The sequence below is a fragment of the Castanea sativa genome, chromosome 4 (genome assembly GCF_040712315.1).
Source record: "Castanea sativa cultivar Marrone di Chiusa Pesio chromosome 4, ASM4071231v1".
Lineage (NCBI taxonomy): Eukaryota > Viridiplantae > Streptophyta > Magnoliopsida > Fagales > Fagaceae > Castanea > Castanea sativa.
In genome coordinates, this window is record NC_134016.1 from 41,466,145 (window position 1) to 41,481,032 (window position 14,888).

At 33.7% G+C, this 14,888-nt stretch overlaps 1 protein-coding gene across 1 annotated transcript; it reads left to right on the forward strand.

The window, feature by feature from the left end:
- The first annotated feature begins 2,023 nt into the window (after positions 1-2,023).
- Positions 2,024-9,956, forward strand: LOC142631318 (aminoaldehyde dehydrogenase 2, peroxisomal). The gene is made up of 15 exons (XM_075805466.1): positions 2,024-2,291; positions 3,475-3,617; positions 4,690-4,770; positions 4,847-4,995; positions 5,892-5,984; positions 6,068-6,191; positions 6,324-6,389; positions 6,489-6,555; positions 7,027-7,103; positions 7,494-7,607; positions 8,461-8,538; positions 8,624-8,775; positions 9,006-9,066; positions 9,195-9,301; positions 9,710-9,956. Exons 1-15 carry the CDS (start codon positions 2,183-2,185, stop codon positions 9,798-9,800), a joined length of 1,512 nt encoding a protein of 503 aa, XP_075661581.1. The 5' UTR covers positions 2,024-2,182; the 3' UTR covers positions 9,801-9,956.
- The last annotated feature ends 4,932 nt before the right edge of the window (positions 9,957-14,888 follow it).

Genomic DNA, 14,888 nt, shown 5'->3' on the forward strand with positions numbered 1-14,888 from the left:
TATTGGTGTTACCAACTTACCATAAGATAGGTGAAAACCTTTGGTGGATTGTGCTAAGATTTCAAATTTTATTAAAACATGAAAATTGAATGTAGTAAGACCCTTAGCCTATATATTCCAACATTAGCAATAAGAGTATAAACTAAAGTTGGAATATATGCACAAATAATAATTTATTCCTATGATTTTGTAAATAAGATTGACAAACAATATATGCACATACATACATACATATATAGTGAAATAATTTTACAATGTGCACTAATAAGTCTTTGATATTTTTAAATTCGCATTTATGATATTTTTATTAATTATTTATCTTTCTAGAGTCTAGTCACTTGAATTGACCGGAAATCTTATTCATCTATTTCCAAATTAGTGGATTGAACATTATTTTGTTATTTTCTCAACCAAAAAAAAATTTATTAATTTAAATAAATATAAAAAAGAATAATTAATATTTGTTTAAATATTAATGAAGTGACAAAATTTAATCTACTCATTTATATATTGATAGAGTTTTTAAATGTTTATTGTCTTTTTAAAAAATACATAGGATTTTTTTTTATTTCTTTTGTTCTTTTGAGTTTTACTAAATACTATAGGAGTTGAAACCTATGACATGTATGATGATTGTTATTTATAGTTCAAGATGTAGATAAGAGATTTAGTAAAAGAAAATCTATAATTAACAACTTGACATATCCTAAACAAAGATAGGCTTGGAAAATACTCTCTCTCTCTCTCTCTCTCTCTCTCTCTCTCTCTCTCTCTCTCTCTCTCTCTCTCTATATATATATATATATATATATTAATAGCTAAAGTTTAGAGAAAATCTAATTAGATTCTAAAATTGAATCTAATTTTACACCATGTGTCCTGAATTATTTATTTTTAGAGAGAGTTTTATTTTTTAATTTTGGAGTCAAATGTGGGACCACATCATAAATTTTCATCCAAGTGAGTTATTATATACAAAAATCAATAAGTTTAGAATTAATGAACCTAAAAAAAGTTTTAAAAAAATAGACAATTTACATTTTCTACCTAATAATATTCTTACAATACTTTTTTAAAGAATTAACAAAATATAAGAATGACTATCAATAATATTTAAATTATGTATGTAATAATTTTATCATACATCTTAATATATATCTTTAAGTGTATTCATACATATGCATGAAGTTATAAGCTAGTAATAATAATAATCGGTCATTCACGCACCTACAACACAATCAAATTATGGGAAAATCACATTTTTCATCCTAAACCATATCCTATTTTACACTTTGCCCCTATGAACTATCGAAATGCATGATTGACCCCATAAATAATAACTTTGTAAAACAACCTCCTGTCATCTATTTTGGGGTCAAGTCTAACAAAATTTAGTATTAAAAGATCAATTTACCTTTTTTTTTTCAAAATAAACGATAAAAAGTAAATGCTACATTCCATTAGACTTAACTAAAAAAATGATGAGAGGAGGTAAAGTGTTACACAAGTTTTAGTTTAAAGGGTTGATTGCACATTCTTGTAGTTCAAGAAATTAAGTATAAAATGCGATATGAAATTTTATAAAAAAAAAGAAAATACGGTGTGAGAAATGCTATGTCCACAATATTTTTATAATACTTTCACAATAAATCTTAAATAGTAAGTTGTTACTAATTGTTATTGGTGAGTAAAAAAATAATTTAAATAATAAGTTCAAATTAAAACTAATAACAACTACTTATAATTTGTTATAAAAATGTACGTAAAAATATAAATATTTTTTCTTAATGGTAAGTCATATACCCTTCCATTTTTGTATAAACTACATATTATTTCATTTATTGCATTGTTTATCATGAATCCTGATAAACAATCAAAATTCAAAAGTTGTTTCTTAACCAAAAAAAATGACAATCAAAAAGTCCCAGATCTTAACTTTGGTCGGCAAAAAGAAAGAAGGGATGGTCAAAATCCGACAGTAGTTATAAAAGTACCTAAAACATTAACAATAAAAACCAACTATTTATCATCAAATAACATCACACTTCTCAGTTCTCACCTCACAGTTTTACTTCCCACTTCTACTAAAAAACAGGAGCCTACTCAAATACGAAAACCTTTCCCTGACCGTCTGATACTCAAAACAGTCAAACTCTCAAAGCTAATCAAAACCCAGAAAACCATGGCGATCCCAATACCAACTCGGCAGCTATTCATAGACGGTGAATGGAGAGAACCAGTCCTGAAAAAACGCATCCCCATTATCAACCCCACCACCGAGCAAATCATCGGTCTCTTTCTCTGTTTCTATCTGTTACTGTTTGTGTGTGTTTTTCTCAGATCAAAATTGATGATGATGTGCATGATATGCAATTTTGTTTCTGGGTTTTTGATTCCTACCCGAATCTGATAAAGAAAAAAAGCTATCTGTAATCTTTATATATGCTTATATTCGTTTTCGTTTTCATTCTGGTTTCTGACTATTTGAAAGAAAAATTGGGTGAATGTGTGTGTTTTTATCAGATCAAAATTGCTGATGTCGAGCATGTTATGCAATTCTGTTTTTGGGTTTTGATTCTCACCCGAATCTGATAAAGAAAAAAGCTATCTTTAATCTTTATACATGCATATCTTCATTTTCATTTTCATTTTCATTCTGGTTTCTGACTATTAGAAAGAAAAATTGGGTGAATGTGTGTATTTTTATGAGATCAAAATTGATGATGATGTGCATGTTATGCAATCCTGTTTCTGGGTTTTGATTCTCACTCAAAGCTGATAAAGAAAAAAACTATGTTTAAGCTTTATACTTGCATAGCTTCATTTTCATTTTCATTCTGGTTTCTGACTATTTGAAAGAAAAATTGGGTGAATGTGTGTATTTTTATGAGATAAAAAATGATGATGATGTGCATGTTATGCAATTCTGTTTCTGGGCTTTGATTCTCACTGAAATCTGATAAAGAAGAATCTACGTTTAAGCTATATACTTGGATATCTTCATTTTCATTTTCATCCTGGTTTCTGACTATTTGAAAGAAAAATTGGGTGAATGTGTGTATTTTTATAAGATCAAAATTGATGATGATGTGCATGTTATGCAATTCTGTTTCTGGGCTTTGATTCTCACTCAAATCTGATAAAGAAAAAGCTATGTTTAAGCTTTATACTTGCATATCTTCATTTACATTTTCATCCTAGTTTCTGACTATTTGAAAAAAAAATTGGGTGAATGTGTGTATTTTTATCAGATCAAAATTGATGATGATGTGCATGTTATGCAATTCAGTTTCTCAGTTTTGTTCCTCACCCAAAACGGATAAAGAAAAAGCTATATTTTATCTTTATACATGCATATCTTCATTTTGGTTTCTGACTATTTGAAAGAAAAATTGGGTGAACGTTGAAAATTGAAATGTTGGGGGGTTTTTGAGCTCTGACAAAAATTGGGTTTTTGTGGGAATGTGGTTTTAGGGGATATACCGGCTGCTACTGCAGAGGATGTGGAGCTTGCAGTGGATGCTGCAAGGAAAGCCCTTGCAAGGAACAAAGGCAGAGATTGGGCCAATGCTTCCGGGGCAGTTCGTGCTAAGTACTTGCGTGCTATTGCAGCTAAGGTATTGAATTTTTGCTATCCAATTTGGATTGTGTTAGAAATTGAAGATCTTGATATGGTCTTCTGTGTTGTTATGTCTATTGTTGTGGATTGCTTAAAGTAATTTGTGAAATTGGATTTAAAGGACATTAAAACATTCCGCTTGGTTTGTTTATTGTCTAATTTTGAAGTTCTGTGAGAACTGAGAAGCATTGGGACCTGGTTGCCGATGTGAATCTCTATTGAGTTTTTTTTTTAGTAGTGCTTACTGATCATTAATCTCTTCAGTATTATGTCTAATATGCACACCACTAGCTAAATCTGTATTCAAGACGTGTGTGGACCAGTTATCTGGTTCATAGTCCGTGGAGATGATACTGAGGTTTTTTATTTCAACTCTGTCATTACCTAATGATTTGAAGATCACAGAGAATGGGGTGACTGGATGTCACTGTCAGGCTATGCTTTTGGGGAAATAATGTTGAAATATTGGGTATCGCAGAAACTTATCAAAAGAAACAAAAAATAAAAATAATAAAGGAAGAAATTCATTTAAAACCCTATAGTTTTAAAAGTAATAGATTAAATTCTGAGGTCTTAAAAAGTATCAAGTTAAACCCCAAACACAAACCACTTAAATAATTTGAGGTCTAGTTTGTTGCTTTTTGAAACCTCAGAGTTTAGTTTGTTACTTTTGAAACTATTGGGTTTAATTTATTACTTCTTGAAACTTCAAGGTTTAATTTGTTATACCCTGCCTCTAAATTACTTTTCCCAAAAAAAAAGTTTTACCCTCTAAATTATAGGGTCTAAAATATGATTTTCCCAAAAGCAAAAAAGGAGTTGTATGTGAGACTTAATGCTTTTTTTTAAATTAAAAAAAGAAAGAAAGAAAGAAAAAACACAATTGTACATTTCTCAACTTTGTTCTGGTTATATATATATGGACTTCTTTGTCTGTCTTTTTGCTCCCCCCCCCCCCCTTCCCGCAGGCGGTAGAGTGCTATTGATATGGTCATTTCATAATTTGTATTTTGAAGTTGATTGCTGTTGTTTACATGCCTTGAGCTCTTCTTGCCCTTGTTTTCATGCAGATAACAGAGAAAAAATCTGAAATAGCAAAACTGGAAGCACTTGATTGTGGAAAACCATTGGATGAAGCAGCATGGGACATTGTATGCTTGTGATACTTTGGAGTTTTATAGTTCACTATCTAGCAAATTGCCTTACATGCTTTTTAATGTGATCCAGGATGATGTTGCTGGGTGCTTTGAGTACTATGCAGACCTTGCTGAAGGATTGGATGCAAAACAAAACGCTCCTGTTTCTCTTCCTATGGAGACTTTTAAGAGTCATGTTCTTAAGGAGCCAATTGGGGTTGTTGGGTTGATTACTCCATGGTATTTCTCATTTCCATGTTGATTGTTTATGCTTTTCTTTTTTATTTGTTTACTGTTTAAAAAGTTAGATTTTCTTGCTTGGTGATTGGATGAGGATATTTATAAACTAAATAATTATCCCTATTCTTTGTTCTTTCCTCCATTTCTCTTCAATATCAATTTACAACAGGCTTGTGTTGGTATCTGCATGTTTAGTTTCTTTCTTTTCAACAATTTGTTCACATGTTTGGTTTCTTGCTTTTCAAAAATTTATTCAACATTCTTGCATGGTTTTAAAAGTGTAAAAAAATGCATCATGAACTGTCAGCTCCATCGTGTTCTTTATGTGACCTTTTATGTAGTTTGTGACGCAACTTCACAAGATGTCTTTTCCTGATTGCTTCACAGTTTGTTAGCCTTAACGGGCTAGTACACTAGTTTCATATACAATTAACAATCAATCAGTGATGTCACACATTTTTAAGAAAGCAAAAAAGCAACAAGCATATGTGCGTGTGTGTTATGACTTAGCATGTGACTGTTATTCTTTTGGCAGTTCAACTCCTTAGATTACATAATTAACCCCCCCCCCCCCCCTCTTCCAAAAAAAAGGCTTAGCTGATATCTTTCATATTGTCCTTAATTAGTCCTACCTGTACTTCTCAGGAATGTATTACTTTTTCAAATCATCCTTGCTTTTCTTACTTGAGTTACTTGCATCTGTACTCTGCTAGTGTGTGCTCTAATTTTGCGCTAGTTTTTCTTTTCCAAGCTAAGTGGAATGGCGAATCTTAATTGTTCTAAAGATTGGGTTGGTTATCCTTAGTCCTCTCAGTATTCATAGAGTGGTATTCTGATGATTTTGTGGTGGTTAGTCCTCTCGATTAACATAAAATTGCTTGTCTTTTATGTTAAAGGAACTACCCTATGTTGATGGCTACATGGAAAGTGGCTCCTGCATTGGCTGCTGGGTGTGCTGCAATACTGAAGCCGTCTGAATTGGCGTCTGTGTATGTCCTCATTAACTTATATGAACTTGTTCAGTTTTGATCTTGGTTTTTCATGTTATATGTCATTCTTTTTTGAATTTCAGGACCTGTTTGGAGCTGGCTCAAGTTTGCAGAGAGGTCGGTCTACCTCCTGGTGTCCTTAACATTCTGACTGGACTAGGCCATGAGGCTGGTGCTCCTCTGGCATCTCATCCTCATGTTGACAAGGTTCCATTTAGTTATTTTTTCCATTGGAAATTGTATGAAGTAGAATCATCTTCATATTCCACAGATTTGGTATCTGTGAAATTTTCTTTCAGCTACCTGGCTGTGATGGCTAAAATATAAGTTTGTCAACAGATTGCATTTACTGGAAGTACCGTTACTGGGAGTAAGATTATGGCAGCTGCAGCTCAAGTGGTCAAGGTAAATATAAATTTTATAGGTATTGGTCTTTTATTTCTGTGACATTTATGCACTTGATGTGATCTCTTATATGTCAACTCATGCATTTTCTCTTGGCAGCCTGTTACGCTGGAGCTTGGTGGGAAAAGTCCGATTGTAATTTTTGAGGATGTTGACCTTGATAAGGGTTAGAACCTCTAATGTTTAATATAGCTTATTTTTATTGGTTTATTTGGCTTAAAAATAAGTTAGGTAAAAGTACAGTCTTACTAAAAAAAAGTAGAGCTTTAAAAAGTTGTACATGAGCCAAATAAGCTAAATGGAAAACATGCCCTATATATTTAAATCATCTTTATTACAAGTATATTGAATATAGAGGGAAGTTTTCATCCCAGGGGGGTAGCACTAAAAGTTGGAGACCACCTCTTATGAAACAGAGGTCATTAATTTGAATCTCTCCTTCCCCCTCCCCTTGGAGGCAAAATACACTTATCAAAAAAGAATATATATATATATATAGAGAGAGAGAGAGAGAGAGAGAGAGAGAGAAAGAGAGAGAGGAAAGTTTGGAATTAACCCTATTGAATTAGAAAAACACATACTACCAATGGTTTTGTTATATTGTTAGTTATTTAATCCTTGTCTGTTATTCAAACAGCTGCTGAATGGACTGCCTTTGGTTGCTTTTGGACAAATGGTCAGATTTGCAGTGCAACATCCCGCCTTATTGTGCATGTAAGCATCATAGACAGTTATTACATTTTTATACACATATTAGACTTTCCATCCAAGGTCTCTCTGTTTCACACACACACACACACACACACACTCACTTTCTAGCTCCTATTTTCTATTGTATTTCTTCTCTGGGGTGCAAGAAAAAGAGTACAGTATCAGAATCTAGCACGCATTTATTGTGAGTTTGAATAGCCATAGAATATGACACCTATTAATTTTGTATGTGCTTTTGGGATGTTAAATTATCACTGTGGTTGTGTGAGCTTGTGATTGCGGGAAAGGCACTTGCCCCAAGAATGCTCCTCAGACCAGCTTCTTTTAAGCTTACTCTATAATGCCTTTCTGTCATATGTCCATCCCCTTAAGTTATGATGTGGTATCTTTCAGGAAAGCATTGCTGCAGAATTTCTGGATAGGCTTGTAAAATGGACCAAAAACATCAAGATTTCGGATCCCCTGGAAGAGGGTTGCAGGCTTGGTCCTGTTGTTAGTGGTGGCCAGGTAAGGTTGCCATTTTGAACTTCTGCATTTGGAAGGGGGTGGGGGGGGGGGGGGTTCGTTGTAATATCTTAGGTGACTGACAAATATAGACTCTGAATGCAGTCTGCTGAAAGGTTTTGGTTAAAGGAATATAAGGTAGTTTTGGCTTTTGGATGCTTTTTTAATGAAGGTTCTATCTTTCATAAACAGGGTGGGTGTCTAAGTCAGAGACTGTAAGCCAGTTTATCATTCCAGTTCAGTAGTTATTTAATTTTCAACTTTTAGGTTTTTTTCACTATATGATTATACCTTATAATTAAGCAGAAAACATGCTAAGAAAGATTTTCGACTGAAAAGGTGCCCCCCTCCTTCAAATAAAAGCAAAAAGGCAGTTCCTGATTGTAATTGGCTGGCATTGAATCAGTAAACCAGTTTTATTCATTATAAAAAAATAAAAAATAAAAAGTATACCAGTTTAGTGTGTGGTTCCAGTAATGGATTTTTTTCTATGGAATTTTTTTTCTTAAATTTAAATTTGGGAGCATTTTGCTAACAACATTCAAGGCAAACATCTTTTGTGGGACATTTTGAGGAAAAGATTCCTCCTTGTATGCCTTTTGTTATTTTGCCATATTTCTTTGAAGTGTAAAGTATCGCAAGACATTTTTACCTGTATATGGCATCACGGTTTCTGTTTGATAATTTTGAAACTTTTGAACAATCTTTCTTACTAATGTTGCACAGTCTTGGATTCAATTCTGGTGATGTATGTCAGAATATGTCTTGTAGATGTAGTCTACTGATACAACTTTTTATCTGTTCCGCTGGAATTAAGGTGTGATGTATAGTCTAATATTTAGCTTATCCTTTTCAGTATGAGAAGGTACTGAAGTTCATTGATACAGCCAAGAGCGAAGGTGCAAGCATTTTATGTGGTGGGGCTCGTCCTGAGGTATAATTCTTTGCTTGTACTTATAATCATCTTCACCACTCCAATTTTGTCAGGATGTTTGATTTAATTTACATATTAATGGCAGCATCTAAAGAAAGGGTTCTTCATCCAACCAACAATCATATCTGATGTAACTACCTCTATGCAAATATGGAGAGAAGAAGTTTTTGGACCTGTTCTGTGTGCTAAAACATTTAGTACTGAAGATGAAGCCATTGAATTAGCGAATGACACCCAGTGAGTTGATTATTTTGTTTCATTTATGACTATAAAGATCACCTGGAATTCTTCTTGGGTGCCTTTTCCTTTGGACATACTTTTTTTTTTTGGGGGGGGGGGGGGGGGGGGGGGGGGGGTTGGTGAGGGAGGGGGGAGGGTATTATTTTTTATTTAGTTTTGGCCAGCTTGTTTTGATTTGGGATATTTTTGTTTTGAGTCTTTTGACATCTTATTTTGATCTTTCACAGATATGGCTTAGGTGCTGCTGTAATATCTAATGATCTAGAAAGATGTGATCGTGTAAGCAAGGTGAGACTTGATTTGTGCTTGAAGGAACTAAGAAACCATTTAGAGCCCAAATAATCATGGAAGCCATCAGTTCATTGAGTTTATTTAATTTTGTGAGTGAATATTATTTCTTTGATGCTATTCTGCAGGCTTTTCAAGCAGGAATAGTTTGGATCAACTGCTCACAGCCTTGCTTCACTCAAGCTCCGTGGGGAGGCAACAAACGAAGTGGTTTTGGACGTGAATTAGGGGAATGGTATGGCCTTGACTTGTCAAGTTAGAAATGCAAAATATTGTTTAACAAAATGTTCTTAACCAAAGAGCCTGATAAAAAAAAAGGGGGAAATAGCTAGGAATTATGTAAATTGATAGAGAGAGTCCGTGGACACAACTTTTAACACAACTTTGATGTTGTCAACTGTGAGTGGTGGTGAGTTCATGTGAAAGCGATTGTTCACCAATCACAATCGACCATATTATCAAATTGTAACAAAGTATGTGGTCCTAGAAGAACTAAAATTGAAATGAGAAAGGAAAACTCTCCAGTCACATGCTTCTTGAATTTGATGTATGAAACATCTTAGAACCAGTTTGTTAAGCATTGCTTAATCCTGATTAATCAATGGGCACCTCATGATGACACTTTTTATTTGCCTTTTTACAGGGGAATTGAAAACTATCTGACCGTGAAGCAAATTACTCGGTACATATCTGATGAGCCATGGGGGTGGTACCAGTCTCCTTCAAAGCTGTGAGAGTGTCCCTGAAAATCAAAATGGAAAATAACTGATGTACTAAATTACAAGGAAATAAGATTAGAAGGGTATCATGTATTGAATTTTATATGGAAATGACTCATGAACAAATATTATAAAATATCACGAGCAGTAAACTATTTAGTTTGGTCTGAATGAGAAGTGTTTTCAGCTGGTAAAGTTGTAACCAATTTGAAGCCGACACATTGCAAGCAAGCATGAATCAGCAGTCTTGCATAGTGGGCTATAGTATATATGCATGTTAAAATGGGATTTCAACCGTAAGAGCATCAACAGCAAAAAGGATATATGCCAAATGTAAATTTATTTTATATTCAGGCCCAATAACTCTCAACAATGGAACAGCTAAACATGTAAACTTATAAAAAATTTTGCCATAGTGCTATAGTACCGTCCTAAAGGTTGGACAGCACTGTAGCACAATGGTATAAACAAAAATTGTTTTTTAATTGGTTTGGTTCTTCTCTCTCCTCTCATTATTTCATTATCTTTCTCTCTCTTTCTGCTCTCTCTTCTTCAAACCCAAAAACTCTGCGTTCCTCTCTCTCAGATCGGCATGGAGGCAACGGCGTTGAGGCTCGATCAGCTTCTGCGGTGGAGGCGTAGAGGTCGTGAGTTTGTTCATGAATTTTTGGCGTGGGTTTGTTTATAGGTTTCTGTGGGTTTGTTCATGGGTTTCCAACGTGGTTGTGGGTTTGTAAGATTCTGGGCGAGATCGGCGTGGTCAAGGATATGGTAGCTATTGTGGCGGCGAGATCGGTTTGGTTGTGGGTTTGCAAATCGGATTTGGTTGTGGGTGATGATAGGTTTACTAATCGGTTTTGGCCGTGGGTTTGGGGCTGAGTTTTGGTGGTGGATCATGGTGGGATCAGTGTGGTCATGTGGGTTTGTTTGGTGTTTCCCGTGGTGGCTCTATGATGTGGTGGTTGTTGGTTGTGTTGTTGATGGTGGATCAGTGGGTGATGGTGTTGTTGATGGTGGATCGGTGGGTGGTGATTGGAAATTTTGGGTGGATCGGTGGGTGGAAATTTTGATGGTTGGTTAAGTTTTCGTGCTGGGTTTGTTTGGGGTTTGGGCTGAGTTTCTGTGCTGGTTTTCTTTTTTGATAAACTGTGTTAGGATTTTGGGTCTTCATGGTGGTGATGAGAGAGAGAGAGAGAGAGAGAGAGAGACAAAAATTAGAGAGAGACATAAATATATTATTTTAATGTATTGTATAAGAAAATAAAAGTTAAAATGTTGAGAGTACTGTAAAATGATATGGTCTAATTGATAAAGTAATTTTTTGGGATGTAAAATAGGATGGAATGGCATAAACCATTGTAAATGCTCTAACACGTTGCATGCAACATCCCTTCCCATGAGAGTAACATGATGGTAGATTCTACACTTACTCTAGAGGATGTTGCATGCAATGTTTACGCAAAATAATAAATCCTACAACTGGGATTGGTGGACATGGATTTGACAATTGAGCCTGAAATGGATTCCAATTTGCCAACGTGATTACACAGAGGGCTCTAGAGAGGCAGTATGATAACGAAAACTTTTGCAGAGGACTCACATGGCACATTTGATAGAATAATACTATATTCAGTTGGGGTGCACTAGCACCAACTGGCGTCATGTGACCGAAAACCCCACCAAGATTTCTCAGAAAAGCTTACTCTATCACTGTCTAACCCCACTTGCACCTGGAGAATATGGCAAAGAAATCATATATTAGGACAAAAATTCAAATTACACAATTTTCAGTTTGGGTGGAATGTCATTTTTGTCCTTATAGTATAACTTTTGTCATTTTAATTTTTCACATTTTTGTCAAATAATTGGATATTTTGTGCATAGATAAAAAGTTTTCTTCCAAACCGAGTTAGATGAATCCCCTTCAGTTTATCATGCGACAGTTTACAAAATCAATCATGTGCATAAATCACATGATGCATCAAAGCATTTAATCATTTCATATGACTATAAAGTAAGTCATATGACTAAAATTATAAGTGAATAATCTTTTGAGTTACGTAACTGATGATTCATTAAATTATTTTTAATCATTTTATATAACTATTAAGTAAGTCATGTAACTAAAATTACAAGTAAATAATCTTTTAAGTTATTTAATCTGTTCAAGGAACATTCCAGGAAAAAAAAATTCATTCCTCTAAGACCATCTATAAAACTTCATCAAATCCGGTATTATGATTGTTGTAGTTTTAGAGGCTATAATGGACAAAATGACTAGCATGATAGAAATGAGAAAATTACAATGTAAATGACTTAACAAGTGTAATTTGGATTTTAGCCTAATTATAACAACTCGTAAGAATGTCATCTTGAACAAAGAATGTTGTGAGATTTCTCGTAAACATTTTTCACATTTTAACTTTTTGAATTAGTGTTGATGAATTGTATCTGAAATAAGATGGATTAGCTCTTATCATGGCTAAAAGCAGCCATGGCTTGTTCCAAAAGTAATTGACTGACAAGGTAGGGGAATAACATCATATGGTGAGGGAACAATCTCAATCTTTCCCGAATTTTGAACCTGAACCACCTTTCCTTTTTTTGACAACTTAGATTTGAAGCAAGTTTAAAAAAATACTCCGTACTTTTTGGATGAACTCCTACAAAATTCGAAGGAAAAGTATATTACAAACAAAAATAAGCAGAGTTGCTCAAACAACTGGCATACCATTTTTTTTATGGACACTGTCATACGAGTGGCTTGGCTTGAATTCTTGATGGCCAAACTCTTTCTTAACTTGTTAAGCACCTCTATGCCATGTGAACATTGAATTATTTGACATTGATTTCCAACTACATTCTTCTTCCTTAATATATCTTCATTAATACACATACAATGATAATGAAGAGAACATGAATTTATATCTAACATTCTGTACTGTTTATATATATGTATAGCCATATATGTCAAGCAAATGAATGTAACCAATTATTCATAAATTATTGATAGGGACTGAAAAATACTCCATTAATCAGTGAAGTCAAAATATGCACCAAAAAGTGAGTGGTGTGATATATTCTGATTATCTTAATTATATATGGTTGCACAATTGAAAACTCTATGGATAGGATAGGAAAGATTTAGAAAAATAGATACTTGATTATGAAGTATCTTCCTTCAATTTATTCCACCAGTAAGCATCTTTCACTACATAATTGCTTACACAATAAAACTATAAAAGTAAACACTTTCTTTTTGCATAAAGTAAACACACTTTTCAAATTAATCATATCAATTAAACAGTTTTTTTTAATCATTGTCATCTACCCTCGTCCTATTCGAACTTCCATATGACTGAGCCATTTTACTTTGATTATTGGGTAAAATGTAGGTGTAGGAAACTTTCGAAGGCAAAAGAATCAAACATATTCTTTGTAACTTTTTTTACGGGAATATTCTTTGTAACTTGACAAAATATAAAAATTTAAAAAAAATCTTTATATGTTGTTACAAATTTACAAATATAGCCTTTAGTTTCTTTTTAGTACAAACTAGTGTGTAATTCTATGTATATGCACATGTACATTTAAAACCAATCCCAATTATATATATATATATATATATATATATATATATATATATATATATATATATATATATGATTTGGAATTTAATTGGATCTAGATTCTTTAGTTTTTGCACTCAATAATTCACTTGCCATAAAAATTAAAAAATTAGATGAGGTACATGGCACAAAATTGAACTTCAATTAAAATTTAATTTAGAATCTAATTGAATTTAGACTGTTCGATTTTTGCACCTACATACTGATCTATGAGTGAATAGTGGTGTACCAGAAATATGATTGTTGCATAAGTAATGATAATGAGTCTAGACCTTTGAGTCTACAATTAACTAAGCTACAAAGTAATCAATATTATAACATGGTTCCTCAAACTCAAAATGGTATTCCAGAGACCAGCTTGAGTTTCGTGACGAGTATGAAAACAGTCTCGATGATAAGACTTGGTAAATTCTAAATACATTAGCCAACAACTCAGTAGGAGAAATATGACACATGAAACTTGTCTTGTTGCAAATAATGAGCCACAAAATTACAATTGATCTTAATATGTTTGGTGAACTCGTCAAATGTATCATTGTAGGCAATTTGAATGGCACCTTAGTTGTCACAATAGATAAACAATGTAAAATGTTAAGCACTTAAGGTGCACCAAAGTCTTGCAATAACTAGAGAAGCTTATAGGTGGTGTTAGCAAGCTCACGATAGTCGATACAAATAAGTAAAGGCAATTTCAAGATAAGATTAAAGCCGTACTTGGCTTTAGAGAGCAAGAACCCTTTAGGACTAGGTGAGTCCATAAGGCCAAGGAAATTTCCAAAGGATGTCGAGGTCCTCCATTTCAAACTACTAATTAAGGAGGGTCCGAAGCAAACGAATACCATGCTTAACATTATTAGTAATAATCATGTCATTCACATAAAATAAAAGAAGAATAATATTAATCTCATTGTGATGGATGAACAAGACAGAGTTGTATGATTTGGAGGTGAATCCCAATTGGGCAATGGTTCTACTAAACTTAGCAAACCAAGCTTGAGAGGCATGGTTGAGTCCACCGAGTGCACGACAAAGCTGACAAGCTTTAGTGAGAGGATGTGTATAGTTGAGAGGAGGCTGCATGTAAACCTCCTAAGCAAGATCATCTTTAAGGAATGCATTCTTAACAACAGTAACTAAGGAGCTAACAGTAGTTAGTGAGGTTACAAGAGCAAAGGACTTCTCAAAGTCAAGACTATATTCATGTGCAAAACATAATTCCATAAGACATGACCTGTATCGCTGAATGGATCCATCTGAATCTAACTGAGTTTTGATTTTATAAACCCATTACAGTCTTGTCGGAAGACAGATCCACCAAGTCTCATTTGTGTTTTGCTAAGAGCATTGGCTCTTCAGACATTGTTAGCTACCGAAGATGATCAGTATAAGCCTCACAAAAGGAGCAAAAAGAGATTGAATGTTAAAGATAATGGAAAAGAGAGAAGAGATTAAATATGAATTTGAGGACAACAAA

Coding starts and splice junctions, on each gene's coding strand:
- LOC142631318 (XM_075805466.1), top strand. CDS start 2,183: ATGGCGATCCCAATACCAACTCGGCAGCTATTCATAGACGGTGAATGG. Junction 2,292..3,474: donor CACCACCGAGCAAATCATCG/GTCTCTTTCTCT, acceptor ATGTGGTTTTAG/GGGATATACCGGCTGCTACT. Junction 9,067..9,194: donor GATGTGATCGTGTAAGCAAG/GTGAGACTTGAT, acceptor GCTATTCTGCAG/GCTTTTCAAGCAGGAATAGT.